The sequence below is a fragment of the Echeneis naucrates genome, chromosome 18 (genome assembly GCF_900963305.1).
Source record: "Echeneis naucrates chromosome 18, fEcheNa1.1, whole genome shotgun sequence".
NCBI classification, from domain to species: Eukaryota; Metazoa; Chordata; class Actinopteri; order Carangiformes; family Echeneidae; genus Echeneis; species Echeneis naucrates.
Window position 1 is genome coordinate 3304886 of NC_042528.1, and position 17560 is coordinate 3322445.

The 17560-nt window shown below is 43.1% G+C and overlaps 2 protein-coding genes across 2 annotated transcripts; both read right to left on the minus strand.

The window, feature by feature from the left end:
- Positions 1-881: 881 nt before the first annotated feature.
- Positions 882-5069, minus strand: LOC115058708 (actin-related protein 2). The gene is made up of 9 exons (XM_029526174.1): positions 4877-5069; positions 4070-4180; positions 3723-3881; positions 3419-3548; positions 3141-3277; positions 2904-3053; positions 2395-2540; positions 2149-2281; positions 882-1669 (listed from the first exon to the last, which is right to left on the minus strand). The coding sequence occupies exons 1-9, from the start codon at positions 4922-4924 to the stop codon at positions 1499-1501; spliced, it is 1185 nt and encodes a 394-aa protein (XP_029382034.1). The 5' UTR covers positions 4925-5069; the 3' UTR covers positions 882-1498.
- A 2131-nt stretch (positions 5070-7200) lies between these two features.
- On the minus strand, positions 7201-9271 carry six7 (SIX homeobox 7). The gene is made up of 3 exons (XM_029526175.1): positions 8864-9271; positions 7731-7894; positions 7201-7550 (listed from the first exon to the last, which is right to left on the minus strand). The coding sequence occupies exons 1-3, from the start codon at positions 9269-9271 to the stop codon at positions 7340-7342; spliced, it is 783 nt and encodes a 260-aa protein (XP_029382035.1). The 3' UTR covers positions 7201-7339.
- Positions 9272-17560: the final 8289 nt, after the last annotated feature.

Consider the following 17560-nt stretch of genomic DNA (forward strand, 5'->3'; position numbering starts at 1 on the left):
TCGCATATTCTATTAAGTGTTTTTGGCAGGTGGAGTAATAGGCGAGTAGGAGGGAAGTGATAGAACAGCATCAGCTCCCTGTTTTTAAACCATCTGAGGGAGAAAAAAAAAATGAAATTAACGAACATACACCGAAACAACCTGCAACAGATTTACCGAATGACTCGCGAATGTATTCAAATCTTAGTTTAATCCTTCTTAAAGCATTCACTTCATGTTTCCAATCACCGCTTTTTGAGTTCTCCTGTTGGCCGCACTATTAGATAGCACTGCGTTAGAACCCGGACTCAGAGGCCTGTCCGACAAACAAACCAGGACCTCTTGGTGACTGGTTGAATGTAAATGTACAGGTCACCAGCCTCATGGTGGCTCCTGCTGCAAGTCATCACTATCAACTGACTGTTCCACTCAGTGTCATTATCAATTATCATATTGTGTATTTAAACCTAACTTTTAATTGTACAATTTGTTGGGTAGATATCGAAGCTAAGTATGGATTTTCAACAGTTCCTAATCCGCTGAGGAGGTTCGTTTTGAGAACTATGACGTGTATTTCAGCATTAGTGCATGCTTTTTTCATTTGCCGTGAAGGTTCTGCGAATGTGGTGTATGTGTGCGTGAAGCATGTGTTCACTGTGAGAGCTCACTATTTCTTTTCAGTGTAAAAACACATTACTGTAATTTGTCAGGTAATTTAGTATCGCAATAAAAAAAAAAAAAAGCTATATTTGTTGTTAGATCAAGTGTTTGCTGTCTGCAACAAACTCCACCAGCAGAGGGAAGCAAATCACCGTTCTGTTTTTATTATGTGAAGATAGACAGATTTTCTTTTCTTTTTTTTTTTTCACATTTGGTTTAATTACCATGTGTGATATAATCAATTTAAAAGTCAGAGAGAGATGGTTTGTACGGTAGTTTTTTTTTTTTTTACTAATTATTGAAATTATTGAAAACTTATCTAGAAAGAAAATTTTTGAAATATCAGAAAGTCCTCTTTGGCAGGCCAGTGGTCTTTTACCAATTTTTATTTATTTATTTTTTAACCCATGCTCAGATTATTCCCCTCATTTGTCCGAAGGAAACTAAAGTGAGGTGGAGTTACTTTCCCACCTAAAGTCATGTGTCATTGGTTGCAACTCATTAATTCCACCTCAAAAAAGCCTCAAACTGCCGATGCAGAGCATAATCTGATATCAGCGGCCTTGGTTATATCTGAGTGATAAAACTTCTACGGGATATTTTCACATGGTTGGCGCCTGATAAAATTGTTTCTTGACCCAAATTTATGGTTACAGACATTTTAAATAATAGTTTATTTGTCCAAAAATGGAATTAATTGGGTCTCTCTCTTTTTTTTTTTTTTTTTTTTTTTTTTTGGGTCCATAAAAGGAAAATGCATAAAAAAAACAAAAACAAAAAACAAAAATATTTGTCAACATGTGAATAACGAGCCAGTAATTCCAGCAGATTTTCGATTCCAGTTAGACTCTCTTGTTTTTCATCTGACTCCACCTCCCAGTTTTTGCAGCACCCCCAGGCCTTTCTCTTCATACTCCGCTCTGCTCAGCCAGAAGGAGTCCTTGTCCCTCATGATGTTGGCCAACACAGCGCCCCCCAGGAACACCATGTGTTTACGTCTGGGGGGGTCCTCGATACGAATCTTAAACTTCTGCACAGGTGGAAAAAAAAAAAAAAAAAAAGAGGAGACAGCTTTAAAACCAACAGCACAAACTGTACAAACATATCGACAAATTGGTCCCCAATGATCACAGTTTGTAGACGTATTTTCCATGTTTTATTATAAGCTTTTTCTGGCTTTTGGTGCACATCTTGTTCCACTTTAGTGTTTGTGGAACAAGGTCAAGTTTTAATTCCAGAGATCTTTAGTGTTGTAACATTTTCATTTGCACAAAGAAAACTTTCTGCTGAAGGAGAATCTTGATTGCTTTAAGGAGTTTTAACACAAATGTATTTAATAAAAGCTATAATATTAGTGACATGTTAAATTTAGCAACTCAGTGGAAAATCTATTATGTTAAATCACAGTTTATGCTTATGATTACGTTGGTACATTAATGGTTTATTAAATTTATGCAAAGGTCTCGCAGAGTATCAACAGTTGCACAACATTTGGATCCACGTTCTTACTGAGAGTTTCTGGGCGTCTCCATCCAGCACTCTCTCCAGGTAGAGCTGCTTGATCTCTCTTTCCAGTCTGGATGGAAGACCGGGATACATGGTGGTCCCTCCTGACAGAACGATGTGCTTATAGAAGTCTGCCCTGCAAAGAAAAAAACCAGATGTCTGATGGGAAAACGGCGTGCTTTGTCCTTCTGTCTTCTCGGAGATAAAAAGTGTCAAGTCGTCACAAACAAACAGCTGTGAGACGCAGACCTGAGGTCAATGTCCGCGGCCTGGATGGTGTTGAACAGGAGCTCGGCCACTCCCGCTCCCTCCACGTTGATGAGGTGAGGCTGGAAGAGGGCCTCGGGGGCCCCGAACCTTTCTCCCCCTACGTTCACCTGTCGGCCGTCAGGAAGCTGCACCAGAGACAAGACCGTCATCATTTGGATCCCAAACAGATCTAATCAGGCGAACTGGTGAGGGCTGATTTTAAAAGTGTAGGCCTTTTTTTTGGGGGGGGGGGCATAAATATTTTATAAAATATAATTTATAGTTCATGTTTCGTGATACAGCCCCTGAGCTTATCAAAAACTGACCACGTTAAATCACACGTTTTTATCAATGGACAAAAGCTGCTAACAGTTACTACTGCCATCAGGTGTTCATCTGTTTATTTACTTTTTATATTTATATTAGACAAATAAGAGGCAGGACAAAGTTTTGCCTGATGCTAAACTCTCCAAAATCAATTGGTTTTCTAGGATGCAGTTCTCTCGTACTGTGAACGACTCCACCAGGTACGTGGTCTCTAAGGCCAGGCGCTGCTCTTGTTCGATGTTGTAGCCCACGTAGCAGAGCTTCTCCTTCAACATCCGCACAGTCTCAAAGTCAGCTGTGTGGTTGAAGGCGTAACCGCGGAGCAGCAGCAGCTGATGGTAGGAAGACAAAGATGAGGGGTTTTTTTTTGGTGTTTGTCCACCGACTTTTCACGTGCGACATTAAGTCTGCGGGCTCACCTTGATGAGGTAGCGTGTGATGTCCCGTCCTGCGATGTCCAGCCTGCGTGTGAGGTGAGGTAAGGAAAAGCCCTCGTACACTGGACAGATGTGGGTGACGCCGTCCCCCGAGTCAACAACCACGCCAGTGAGCAAACCTGTGGAGACAAAGAACACGTTTCCATCCTCAGTCCTTCAACAGGAAGTAGGCCGCACCAAGAGACTAGAACAGACAACAGAAGGTAAAAGTTTGATTGCTAAAGGTGTTTTTTTTTTTTTTAATCTCTGAAAGGCCTTACCCTGAGCATACAGCGTGAGCACTGCCTGAATTGCCACATAAATGCCGTGGAACTGATACTTCTCAAACATGACCTCTGTAATCTTCTCCCGGTTCTTCGTCGGGTTCATGGGCGGCTCAGTCAGCAGGATCTTGGGAAAGTCAAGCGTTTGCAGATGACGACGTGCGGCGTGAATGTGGAGGAGAAAATGCACCAACAATTACAATGAAGTCGGTTTCAGCATTGAAAGGTCAAACCACTGCAGCAGCATCGAAACGCCCTTCAACCATTTGATTTCATCCACATTTCAAAAAATCTTCTGTACCTTGCACTCCTTTGGGTCGATGTTCAGGCGGTCAGGACCGAAGGTGTGGTCCCACAGGTGGAGCATGTCGTCCCAACAGCGCACCATGCCGTTCTCCATCGGGTAGGACACCTCCAACATGGACCGACACTCACTGGCCTCGTCCCCCACCATCAGGTCCTGATGAAAAAGACCCAGAGGAGTTCAGACACTGTTGAGGTCGACAGTGAGTTCATAATATATAACCAGCATGAATGTCTCAGTACAAGACAGAACACTGGGAAAATAATACGCCAGCTACGTGTAGGTACAGATGTTATGAAAGTTTCTCTTCAGATCGGCCCTCAGTCTCTTCCTGTCAGCCTCACCTTTATCTCGATGTTGCCCACTTTGGTGCTCGATCGTATGATTGGCCGGCCCACCATGGCGGGGAAGATGTGGTCGGGGAAGTTGGACCCAGCAAAGCCACACTTGACAAACTGAGGAGGCACACGAGATTGACGCGCATTGAATATTTTAAAAGTTTGGAAAACGGGCTTGAAGGTATTATAATAACACTCTTACTGGATTGTCTCCTATCAGATAATTCTCTTCACATCTTTCAGCGCATGTACGCTCATTCTCTCAGATACTTAACTGGCCTTTTAGTGACATGCAGCTTACTGCAGACTGTTTCTCTCTGTCATGACTACACCTAAGACCGCACTGTCCCAACTTGTCCTTGGGACAGTGAACACATTCCTTAGCCTGAAGGGGGTGAAATACATTCCTAACAGAGGCAGAAAAACAGGCTGCAGCTCAGCTCCTGAGCGCAGGAAACCTCACAGTCGTCTCAGAAATCAGCCTTTAAATGCTGCGGTACGGCATTAAAAAGCCACAGTTTGTGTTTTAGCTCTCTCTTCCTGCTTTTTCGTCCAGCTGTGGATCAGTTCATTGTGTTGCAACCATTTATGGCTGTGCGCACATCAGAGGTAGGATAGCAAGTCCAGACAGATGTGGCGGAGATTCACACCCTGATGTTTGCCTCTAGACTCTCAAAACAATCCTTTTCAAATAAAACGCTGAAAGGCGACGCACTTGTTTTAGTTGCAACTGTGGTTTAAACAGACAGAAATAGAATTCAACAACTTGATGCGATGATGCTGGTAATGTTGTAACAGGCCGGTTAGACTCACCCCTGTCCCATTGTCACAGACCACCACTTTCCTGCCCTGGCTGTCCATCGTCACACAGATCTGTAAACGGCTGAAGAGTTCTCCCTCCTGTCAGGACAGGGGTCCAACCAACAAGCAGCAAATTCACGATCTCACCACATGAAGTTCAGCGACAACAACTGACAGCGGAGTGAGTCCTTCAGCTGTGGGCGGGATCAGCCATTATGTGTTGTCTCTGTGGAGGAGGGACACCACAGAGAGGGAGACAGTCACCAATTAAGTTGACATTTGGTCCATTTATTCCTCAAAATGTCACCGATTAGGGATGTTTGCTCAAAACCTTTTGGAAATTATGATCTAAATGTGACTTTTGTGTATTTGCATGCATTATACTGTCGTGAATTTGTAAGTTAGAGTCAAAACTCTGTTCGCTCACAATGACCTTTGACCACAAAAAGCACAACTGGTCAGAATACCTGCCTCCCTGGCTCCGCCCTCCTCAGGAGCCAACACACCTGAGCTCCATCAGGTTATCAGCCCTGCTTTGGTTGTTGCTCGGCTTTTGCCAGATTGTTCCCTCCAAAGCCGGGTCTGCCAGGTAATGCTGATTTTCTTGCTTCTAGTGTTGTCTGTGTTCGTAAATTTGGGGTGATTGTGCAATTCAGGTTGTTTAGCACATCACCAGCCAGTGAAACAACAGCAGAACAGATATTTTTCCACAGGCGCAGCTGTGCTCGTGCTCATGTTGTTACTTGTCTTGCAAAGTCTCCGAAGCTTATTAATGAGCAAACGGCTTTAAAGTTCACAACAGGCAACGTGGCGTTTTCTTGATGCTGCAAGCTCGACCACACAGCCCGTGTTTATCTTAATTCACTGATTTTATCAGCTCTGTTGCAGTTGTTTTACTCTGTGATTCATCTCCAAGCCACCATGTCATCCTTGTTTTAGATACATTTTCCAACAATCGCAAGCTGGGAAATTCTTAAAACTACAATTAAATTCTTTGTGTGGAAACAGGATGCATAATTACAGTATATTGCAATCGTTCCTTTGCTTTGGTCTTGGTCATTAAAAGTAAATTGCAACGTTTGCTGTTTATTTGAAAATGATAACTTGGAGATTTAGATGTAATTAAACTTGGTTTATACATTTAATTCAAATCTCAGTCACAGATTGTTCTTTGTCCTCTTGTTTGGATTTAGTGGCATTTTTGCAAACAAATCTTTTTGGAGTTTTCACTATACTGTATATATACTATAGATGGAAATGCAATCAACAAAGCAAATGTGTGGCTTCATGAAGCATGTTTGGGGGGAAAAAACGACAAAGAAATCAAATTAAACTCACTCACAAAGCTGAGAAGAGGCCAATTGTGTAGCTTGCTACTCTGTAAAATAGTTTGAGCTTACAAAGATACTGAGTCACCAAAACATTTGGATAAAAATAGGTTCATTTATTTACATGAAACATTTACAAAATGTTTTTCTTGTTTTGTTGAAATGCAGTAAAGTGTTATGAGAAATGATGATTGTAAGAAAAAAAAAAAAAAAGGTAAGTTTGAGTTTGTCGGACACAATCATACCTGACCAGGTCTTGCTGTTCTCAAATGTAATAGGCACATTGAGTTCAGACCTATTTAGTGCTTTACTTTCCCTTCATCTTTTTCTGTTTCAGCTGCTGCAGGAATTCATCAGAGCAGCTCAGGAGCGTTTAAAGAAAACTACACAAATCAAAACAGAACAGGTAAAACACAGCTGAGCAGCACACCTGCATTGATAATTACATACAGTTTATTATTGCATTGTTAAAAAAGAAAAAGTGATGCCCTTTGTTTCTCCTTTAAGGCAGTGAAATGTGTTGAATTCATTGTTTACATGCACATCGTGAGCCAATGACTGAACAGCCACATTAGAAAATCAGTAAAGCAGCTCTTCATGTGGGAGACGGAAACACTTTCGGAAACTGGACATTGTTACATGAAGCAAAATTATTCAGTATTTAAATTGAAAGACCTGCGTTTCAAATGTCCCAAAGACAAGCATGATGTGCATGTAAACATGTCCGCATGCAGTAGCAGCCCATTCAAGGCATTTATTGTTTGTGTCTGGTTAAGTTTTAAAAAAATGATTTCGTAAAATCTATTAGAAAAAGGATCTATCTGGAATAGTCACTGAAACCTAAAGCCTTAATATTCACACCATCTGGTCGCTGTAGAAATACTCATTGGATGTTTACATGTCGACGGTCAGCAGTAACTAATCGGTGTAACAGTCGAGCTCACGTGCCACGGTGCTGTTTTTAAGTGCATAATGTTGTTGCATATGTTTCCCTCACATCATCCACATCAGGTGGCCTCCTGACACTTGACCTCCTCCCACTGAGAGCAGCTCCGGGGAGTCAGCGGCCACAGATGGGTCAAATGTCTGTAACGCATGTCCGAGTCTGACCACTCGACATCTCTGTCCCTGAGGAGAGTCCGCCGTCTCAAGGTTCGAACTCGCTGTCGCTGCTGACGGAGATCTCTGGGGTGGAGGCTCCTGTTCCTCTGCGCTCGTTCTCTGTGCTGCAGTCGCTGGCCTCCGGGCTGCCCGGGTGGCGAGGGGAGTTAGGCAGCAAGTGGGGGTGATGGTGGCGCGCCTGCAGGGACCCATCAGGAGAGCTTTCAGAGGGCAGCAGGGAGGGATCCTGCTGCAGCCTGGGTAGGAGGACAGATGAGGAAGACGAGTGAGTGCGTGTTGGCAGATGGAACATCTCTCTAGAAATTTCTTGTTCTCATCGATACTAACGGGTTTGACTGAAACTGTCAACATTTGAACGGCAGTCCACCTTAAAGACACTAACAGAATATAGTGAAAATCCGTCATTTCTCAGATACCTGTTCTTTGCGGACGCGGCTCGGTCTCTTTGCCGGCGGTTCTTAAACCAGTTGCCCACCTGTGTGGGCGTGAGTCCAGTGGCCTGGGCCAAATGGCGTTTCCTGGACGGGTTGGGGTAGGGGTCCTGAAGGTACCACTCTCTCAGCAAACTGCGAGTCCTTTCCTGAAGAAGACATAAAAATATGACACATTTAGACCGATCTGTTTCGACTGTGCACTTTGAAACACCATATGATGGCTGCTTAACATAAAAATAATGCCGATTACAGAAACACATAATTTGGATCACGCTCGGGGGCTTAATAAGCAGCACCTGCTCCTCCTGGAGTTTGGAATTAGGATTTAAGTGCATTTATGGACAATACTTCACCCTGCCACAAGAGGGAAATCACACATCTGAGAGGAAAAGTGCATGCAGGCTTGTATGAAACCCTTTAGGAGGATTTGTTGCTCATTTCTCTCGCCTTTCGTAGAGTTTGCACAGCTGGATGCAACCAGTCTGGCACTGTAAAGGGTGATGCTTAAGGCGTTTCTGCACATCAGGTCAATAGTTTGTCGCAGTAAAATTTAAGTTAAAAAGGAGAAGTCTGTAAGGGCCAACCAGCAGTGAGCAGGTCTCCTGGAGGACCGATGGAGAGAAAAGTTTGAATTTTAGCTGCTGTAGGATTAAACTGGACACAATGAATAACTAAAATTCTTTGGAGAAATCAGATGCAGATAGTAAATGTCACAAACAGCTGAATATCTGAGTGATTGTATTTTAACTGGAAACAACTAACAGCTGAGTGACACACTGATATGTTAAAGTAAATCAAGGAGATTGGCATGATTACAAATGAGTGAGAATTGTTTCGGTGTGTCAGAGCACCAAAAATCTGGACAGAAAACGGCGTCCAGGCTTGAAGGAGACCTCTGATCTGGCATCAGGACACAGCAGGAGGCAGAGGGATCACCTCGGCTCTGACCATTATCATCTTAAGAGCTCAAAGACCAGAAGGATTGATGGAGCAGAGTTAAAGAAGGATCTCAACAAGGCCCCCCTTCCCACCGATAAACCGTCATTTTACGTTATAAAGTGGTTCTGATTCGGCCCAAACAGGAGGCAGCATGTGCGCCGTTTCAGGGTATCTACCTTAAAGCAGTGAGTCTTCTGCTCGCCGTCCCAGATGGTGCGGGGCAGGGGGAACTTCTTGCGGATCCGGTACTTCTCCACCGGGCCCAGAGGCCGTCCACGGAGCCGCTCGGCCTCCCGGTAGTGCGCGTCCAGCCACAGGTCTTGGAGTTTGGCGTGAGACTCGCGCGTAAAGCGGTGGCTCTGGAGGATCTGGTAGAGAGCCTCGAAGTTCCCGCCGTGGAAAGCCACCAGGGCTCTGGCCCGCATCACGGACTCGTGTCTGTTCAGCGCCTCCCCGGCGGAGCCAGGGACGGCGGCCGGCAGGGACCAGAGGAACCGGCCGAGGCGCTCGATGTCCCCGGTCTCCTCCAGGTTCTCGCAGACCCGAGCCACCTGGTCCGGTGTGAACATCGGCAGCGGGAACATCTCGCCTGGTGGGATGAGTCTCAGCTGCTCACCGGAGGAGTTCACCAAAGCTCTCAGGAGCGCATGAAGCGGAATATCCAGCCGTGCGTAAAAGTCCGCGCGCTTCTCTTTCAGATGACTGCCAGTTTATTGACACTTGCGGCATCAACCTGCTGCCTCTTATGTAACCGGGCCTTTCCTGGTATTTGGGCAAATGTTCCAGAGAAGCCGATGCCAGAGTGGAGACGAATAAAGAAAGAGGTCTGGAAGTCGACCCGCATTTATAGCTGGACACAATTAGCATCTCTGTGGTTGTTTTGGGAAGGATTAGAAGTCCCGGCCATTAGCCTCTTAGTGGGGGGTTGTGTGTACAGAGGTGACTGGCTGATCAGCTTGTTTGGCTTAGCCTGAGGATACATTGACTGCCAGGATATCTGCAGTGAGCAAACAAGTGAGGATGGCTTATTTAATAGGTGGGATTTGATGGAGATGGGGGGGCTTCACTACACAAATGAGACTGCAGAGTAAACGTGGAAAAACAGCTTCCTGGTTTTGCCCCTACCCTTTTATGACTAATTTATTATTTTTTTTTTTTAAGTTAATCTCCATGGAGTAAATAATTGTTTGGAAAGCACAATTAAGTCGTGAAAATTGGGGGGGCACAAAGCTGTGGCAGCTGATTCCCCTGTAATTAAATCAGACGTGGTGGTACCTTGAGGCCTACAGACCCTCTGCGACCTCTCGCTGGGTCGAGACATGATGAAAACGCCCCAAGACATGGATGTGTGTCGGGGTAACTCCAAGAACCGGAGTTAATGAGCCGGTGCTGGGTTCAATCCTTCAGATCTTAGCAGCTCATTAATCAGTCTTAGGGCAGTTTTCTTATTAATCAGGTTAAGGTCACTGTAAGCATCTGTCAACTATAATTCAAAACCTGCTCCGGTTCATTTGCACATAACCGCCCAGAGGGGACAATATTAGTGTCACCTAAACAGGAATTGAAAGAGGCTTGGAAAAAATTATAGATTAAAATCAAAGATGAAGGCCTCTGAAAGCAGACGTGGATTAGTCCACGCGGCGAATATAAAGGTTGCAGTCAGGTGAAGGATCATCTGGTTTAAAATGAGGTGAAGGGGTTTTAAGTCCCATCTACAAATCTGTCTACAATACAGATATGAGCTAACCAGACAGTGAAGCTCCATCAGGGAACATCTGCAGTCCCAACTTGAGCTTATTACCAACTGAGGTTATTGATCTGTCAGGGTGTGAGGTTTCCTTCAGTTTTGTGCTGTTAAGATTTGGAAAAGTTCACATTTGCAAGTGAAGAAATTGAAATGTATCATTCTGAAGTTAAATATTCATAGATCACTTAAATCTTCGAATGAGAAACAGAATATTTTACTCTAAGGCTTAAATGTAGTTAATTTTGTTTCAGATGACTATCTGAATAATCCTTTCAGTATCAAATGCGCTTCTGAGACCCCGTTCAGAAGAGTTTAGGGTATAAAAGCATATAGAATTACTGTGTAAGTGATGGTTTGATACGTGTTTGATCCTAAATCGAGATTAAAATACCAGGTGAGATTGGAGGTGTGTGTGTGTGTGTGTGTGTGTGTGTGTGTGTGTGTGTGTGTGTTGGGGGAGAAATGACCTCAGTGAAGATCGTGCTTACAGTTAATCTAAACCCTCCATGTTTCAGACACTTTGTGCTACTGACCGCCACCAACACAACACACACACCTTCATTACAAGAAATCCGCTTGCCCAATCTGTTTAACACTTTGAGGGCAGACTGAACCAAAATCTGCTTAAGTGCTCCCAAGCCGTTACAACTGGACGAATGATAAGATGGTGATGAACAGATGATGCGTGTGCCCGCACGGTGGAGGATCCAGGGGGTTCATTGTGTGTTTGGAAAACGGAAACCCTTGACGTTAACATTGTAAAGACTGACTCCCCTCAAGTCAGTAATTATTGATGATCTACCCCCATTAGTGATGCCTCCCTCAAAAAGACCAATCACATCCAGAATATCTGAACTGGAAACTCTGTCTGAAGGTGTCTGTGCGTCTCTTGCTCCGTCTAACTTCAGGTCTTATCGTGGAAAAGAAGCGATTGTACCTGGATAAGCATCTCTTAGAGTAAAATAAGCCAGTTAACCCGGTGATGGACTCACAATCTGAGGGGCGACTCCATTTCCAGTCCACTACTTCCCATTCAGCTGCCAGATTCAGTTTAATGTAACATTTATCTTAAAAGGTGCTCTGTCCTGTTTGAATTCACCAGTAGAACCAGTAAATAGAAGCCCGCACTTCTACTTTATTTTTAATGGGCAGTATTTATGTGGCAGGGCGGCCAACAGCCAAAATAAAATTGTTATCCAAAGTTTTTATTCACTGGATCTGATACCAACATGAGAAATGAAACAAGTGCTGAATCGCATTATTCATCTGGTCATTTCAAATTAGAAATTTGAAGACTCTTTTTGGTGAGCGTACTGCCTGATATTGAGTCAATAAATCACACAAACAATTAATTAGTCTATCACTACAGGAGAACATGTCAAACCTGTCGGCAACTTCCAATTAACACACACACTTCATGGTGGAACCCACTTAACATAATTAATTAGTGGCTTAAACAGAAGTCTCCTACTTAAAAAAAAAAAAAAAGACCTGTTGATTTTGACAACAGCCAAAGCTGGGGAGGTGTGTGTGAGTGAGAGAGATGGGGGAGTATTAGCATGCTGTATAAATCCACACCAAGCACAATTAACAAGCAATTGGGAGGAGAAGTAATTAGTATTATCTGCTTATCAGCACCAAACCCTATTCTCAGGAAAATGGGTGAAAAAACACACAATGACACATGCACACACACTAAGCCCCCACCCAGGCAAATGTGTAAGGGCTAATTACAACCTCATTTGCAACTGAATATCAGTATCCTCTCAGACAGGTCTATCCCCCTGTGACCCCCCCCCCCCGGCCCCATCGTCCCCTCCATACTGTGTGTTAGCTTTAGCTCTCGGCCCACGCTGATAGCACTCAGCAAACAAAAGACAAAAATGACAAGTGGAAAGGAAGGAGGGAAGATCTTTTGATTCAATAGACACAGGTGACATAAAGTCAATGTGGACTCTGATTTCAGCAAACACTGCTGAGACGTGATTAAAACTCGACAGGAGAAGTTTACATGGTTGAGTTTTAGTGAACGTATATTTACCGTCTCACATCTATTAAGTGAGTGTTTACAAATCCATATGTGATAAACGTGCACAGCGTCCCATCACCTAACCAACTTATTCTCTCCAGTAATTATGATAATAAATACCGCTTTTAAAATGTAAGCATCCTATTTCCCCAAAGCACAAGCTGGCATTTTAAAATTCCCCCTTTAAATAGTTTCTTTTTTCTTTTTTACATACGTAAAATGTAAAAAGACCCTGTTTGGACAGATTTAATGTCTGCTTTACATCTCAGAAGGGACTTTGGACGTAAAAGGAGGATCTTAAGATCTTGCAGCATGTAATTGTAAAATGCATTTTTTCTTTATTTTTATTTAGCACTTTTATTTTTTTACATTCACTCTATATAATAATGTAATATAGATTGAGCCTATTTCTATGTTGCTGGAGCGCTTACAATGAACCAAATTTCCCCTGAGGATAAATAAAATATTCAGATTTCTTCGCTGCCGTCATTTCACTGAACGCTCTCTTATTATTTGTCTGGGAATTAATATGTGAGTCAGGGGAACAAGCTTCTTTACACTTCAAGGTGTGAAGTGAAAAGCTGTCTGGAGATTATTTGTGTAATGAGATGTTCTTTCCAGGTATCACTCGCTGGTGGATTTGGTTATTGTTCCTTCCAGTGTAATGAACCTCCCCCAGACAGTATCATGTTTGCTGTTTGAGGGATCAGCTTACCACGAGCTCACGGTTAAGTGGCACACTCTAATTTGAGCCTTTAGAAAAAAAAATAGGCCCGGCAAATCACAGCTCGTGTTGGATTATTTGTTTTCCTGTTTTGCTGACTGCATTCACAGTCCTGAATACCGAGAAGTGAGCGTCTGCGTGAGGCAGCAGGTGATATAATCTAACAGGAGCGTTTTCAGGACTTGTTTGGACTCCAAATAGTAGAAATGCGTAATCTCTGTTTTTAATAGTTCCAAAGTAGGCTGGATAAAAATAAATGAATGTTTACAGGGTTCAGAATCCACAACCTTAATGTCTCTTTACTTTCTGCCAGGACTCACAGGCCCCGTCATTCATTCTTGGTACTTCTATAGCTGCATTTAATCCTTTTAATTAAATTAATTTAAATGACTTTCAGATTAACTAACATAACTACACAAGCCCATAAGTACGGCTCAGATTACAAATTATGCATGGAAATAAAGTGAAATATGAGTAATATTGTGATCAGTAGAACTCAGTTATTTTAAATATATGAAGTGAGAAATGTTCCTATCAAACCTTTTTTCCTCTGTTGCCTCCATCACCATATGTAACAGGTGTTACTGGAGTTGTTTAGGAATCCTGAGGGATTTAAGGTGGGACTTATTCTTACCTAATACTGTAATGCTCATTAATTCCTTCTTTGGTGACTTACCTCCCCCTGATCCTCTCTGGTCGGCCCAGCCTTTCCCGGCCCTCTGTGTCGGCAGAAAGACACTTCAGCTTTCAGGCGAGAAGGATCATTTGTCATTCTGAGTGGGTCAGCCTGGAGGAATATAGCACGGCCCTGTAGGCATGTCACAATTACATATATAAACATCACGAGCCACCTCACACACTTCATTTAATATAAATTCATTTCTTCATTTCTTTTCATGGATCATAACTCTCTAAATAATTCTGTCAAAACACAAAACTAAACACACATACATGCAGTTATAGAGTTTAAATGCTGCACTACTTTGATACTGTGAGGAATAGGATTTATAAAAAGCTCCAGGTTCTGTTAGGGCACAGACAGAAAACTTGCCTGTTGGTGACCTTTCATCTTGAAAAAAAGGGGTTGGGGGCACAAGGGCTTAGGGGGACAAATAACCCTAATGATAATCATTTGTGTAATGTTTTCTATAGGCTTGTGTCTGAAAAGGTGGGGGACGGACATATGGACTGCGCCCCTTGTTTGTTGTGACACCTGTCAAAATGTGTCATCCCTGAGCTGAGCTAACTAACCAACAAGAAGATCATCTTTCACATGAACCAAAACACGGACACGGTGAGTGGGCAGGCAGCTGGGCATCACATACACAGATTTACTGCCAAACTTCATCGGTCTATCCTCACACCTGACAAAATGGAGCAGTTTGTCTGGCTGACTGTTGTGCTAATGTTGATCCTCACACACATGCATAGATGTGAGACATCTACATACTAAAAAAAACACCAGAATGGGCCAAAATGTGAGATGTATAAAAGCTAATCAGAGTATGAAGTCGGTTTATTGTGCCAATACGTGAGATCTGTTTGTGTTGTTTATAGTAAATCAGTCAATAAGCCAACTGCCCTGTTTTCAATTCAATACAATCAAGTTGCTGCCTCTTTATGAAACCTAATAAGATGTTTAAAAGTCAGACTTTCAACAGGAATGAGTTGGTATGTGATGCTAAAATTCAACTATCCTCTTAAGATTTGGTCAGTCGTCCCAGTAAATACCATAAAATCACTGTTGGCCTCATGACTGGAAAAAAGATAGTGAAAACAAATAGTCACCCTCACTAGTGGCTTATATTGATTTTGTTCAGTCATGTTGTGAGATCCTTTGGTACAGTGGCTGACAGCTCAACTAAACTTTAATCTGTCATATAAATCCAACTTAATCTGCTGTACTACGACTGCTTTATTGGGTTTATTATCTGGACTGAGTCTTCGCCCAGGTTAGTTGTCACCAACGCGGTCGCTTCTTTCAGTAAACTCGGGGAAATCTTTGGTACAACTTTTGACTAGACCTTTTAAACCAGCACGCGGATTAAGGACAACCCATTGTTCTTTTATTTTCCATTGCGGCAAACACAAGGCTTGACGGTATCATTGTGCTGCTTTTGGTAACCTTTGTGCCATTGTTGGCATATATCCTGTTGGTGTTGGGCAAACATCGGGCTAATTGTATCACTAGCGTCCATCATCTGTTACTGAATGATTGTGATAAATGAGCCTAGTATTAGGGAATCGATCGAAGCAGAATTAACTCACTGTGGCCATAGTGCCAACCATAAACGTGTGTGTGTGTGTGCACGCAACATATGTTTGAGAGTTTCACTTTGTGTTTGTGGACTGTGGAAGTAGGCTGTTTTTATGAGTTTCCTCCAGTTCGGCATGACTGAGCATGTGTTTAAGGACAGCGACTTAATGATATCTCACCTGCGTGTGTGTGTATTTTTTGTTGACTTGTGTATGCCTTTTGTGTCGTTTCCCCCCACTGGATTCAATGTGACAGCAGGGGCGGGAGGCTAAGAGGTGTTAGCTTGGTGAGAAGGATTACCTCTATCTGTTAGGCCTCCTTTTCTTTCCCCCGGGCCATGTCACGTCTCATTACTTCTGTCCGTTAGCAGGATCCATTTAAACTGCAGGCGGCCTGGGCGTCCAGGAACACCAGGTTTAGAGGCAGAGTGATACGTGTGCCCTCTGCCTGAGAGGCTTTTTCCAGTAAGCAGACAGGTAAACTTCTCCCAAAGCTGGCATTGATGGCAGCTAAGCCTTCACTCGTTTAAGTGAAACGGATGCCTGAATCTCAGAGAGAGACATCCTTAGCGTGTGCTTACAATCTGTCACTGGAAAAATAACGTTAAATATAAAAATGGGAAGGTACACGTGGAGTGTGTTACTGGAGGAGATAAGAGTGGACATTGATTAAAGGGTATACATAGATTCTTATATTCTTAGTTAATCGTGACTGATTTTGTTTTCTATCATTGTGAACAGTAATATTTTCAAATGTCAGACGAACAAAATTAGCAATCAGACATGTTGAGATTTACAAAATTTGTCATGTGCTATTCTCGCTGTTTTTTTTTAATAACCCTGGCCTAAAACTACACCTCAGTCAAGTTAGTGACTAATTCAGGAAAGTTTACGAAAAGGCTGGAAATTTCATTCAGTCTAACTTTCTTTGCACTTGTTAAATTTTCCCATTCAGGCCAATTTTTCCTTTTTCCTGACTGCAATTAGAGATAGCGTCAGTTTGGAAAACAGTCAGTGTAATCTGCCTGTCCTCTTTAAAAATATATTCTACTGAAGTTAACATTTATTCAACTAACGTGCAGATCTATTCAACCACATCTCTAAACCATTCTGACTAATCACTTGTAAATCCTTCCAGTCAAGTGGCTCATTAGAAGAAATCACTGATGTTAAGCTGAGTGGTATAAACATCCTCTATAGTCCTTTTCTCTTCAAACAGCTGCTAAACATGCTACAGTGGACAAACAAGCACTTCATTTGTACCCACATTTCATTTTGCAAATTCCTTCCATGAGTACGGGTCATTGACTCCTTCATTTCTCACCCATTCAATGACCCATACAGAAGGGCCTGTATGTCCACAACGTTTGTATGTTGACCCCTTGCTCTCGTTGCCCTCACCCCCCCATCCTGGCGTGAAACCCCCCACCGCCTGCTCATCTCGCCCTCCAGCTGGTTCCCTCCACCGTCCACAAGCCACGGAGCTCTCGTGGCCTTAGCAGGGAAGCTAATCTAGATGGCGGGAGGCCTCCCTCCTGCTAGCGTACACAAGAGAGGGCAGTCCTAATTGCTTATGTCGTTAAGCTCTCTGACCCAGATAAGCCTTCACTACCCAAAGCTGTCAGGATAAACCCGACTTTACCTCACCAAACCTGCCTCTCCTGATCCACACAAGCCATCACCACCACCAACTAACATTTCTGCACCTTCTGCCACGTTATTAAAACCCCGGACAGGGGGACAAGAAAATGAACCCAGTGAATGGAAAGAACTTAACATTTGTAGAATATCTACTTTTCTGTGAGGCGAATACCAACAATTTAATAATAATGTCTATAAGACATTTTAATGGCCAACAGCCTCCTTTAAAAATCTGTGAAAAATCATCAGTCCTAGTCAGTGAAAGCAAAAGTGCCTATATTTACTCGGGGGACATAATGTGGACGATAATGATTAGGTTTTTGCCCAACAAAAGCTAAACTTTGGCCAGTTGCGTGCCACCAGCTCTCACATGCCAGGCTCATTACTGAGCCCGGTAATGCAAGCTTAACCACAAAAGGCCGCGGTGCCTCAGACAATTGTCCAGCGCCGAATGTCACACGTGCTCTACTTCTCTA

What these genes read in the sequence shown, in the direction of transcription:
- LOC115058708 (XM_029526174.1), bottom strand. Translation starts at nt 4,924, where the DNA reads ATGGACAGCCAGGGCAGGAAAGTGGTGGTCTGTGACAATGGGACAGGG. An exon ending in TGGGCAACATCGAGATAAAG is followed by an intron (nt 3,882 to 4,069) that starts GTGAGGCTGACA and finishes CTTTTTCATCAG; the next exon opens with GACCTGATGGTGGGGGACGA. An exon ending in ACCTGGTGGAGTCGTTCACA is followed by an intron (nt 2,541 to 2,903) that starts GTACGAGAGAAC and finishes TCTCTGGTGCAG; the next exon opens with CTTCCTGACGGCCGACAGGT.
- six7 (XM_029526175.1), bottom strand. Translation starts at nt 9,271, where the DNA reads ATGTTCCCGCTGCCGATGTTCACACCGGACCAGGTGGCTCGGGTCTGC. An exon ending in AGAAGACTCACTGCTTTAAG is followed by an intron (nt 7,895 to 8,863) that starts GTAGATACCCTG and finishes TGTCTTCTTCAG; the next exon opens with GAAAGGACTCGCAGTTTGCT. An exon ending in GCCGCGTCCGCAAAGAACAG is followed by an intron (nt 7,551 to 7,730) that starts GTATCTGAGAAA and finishes CCTCCTACCCAG; the next exon opens with GCTGCAGCAGGATCCCTCCC.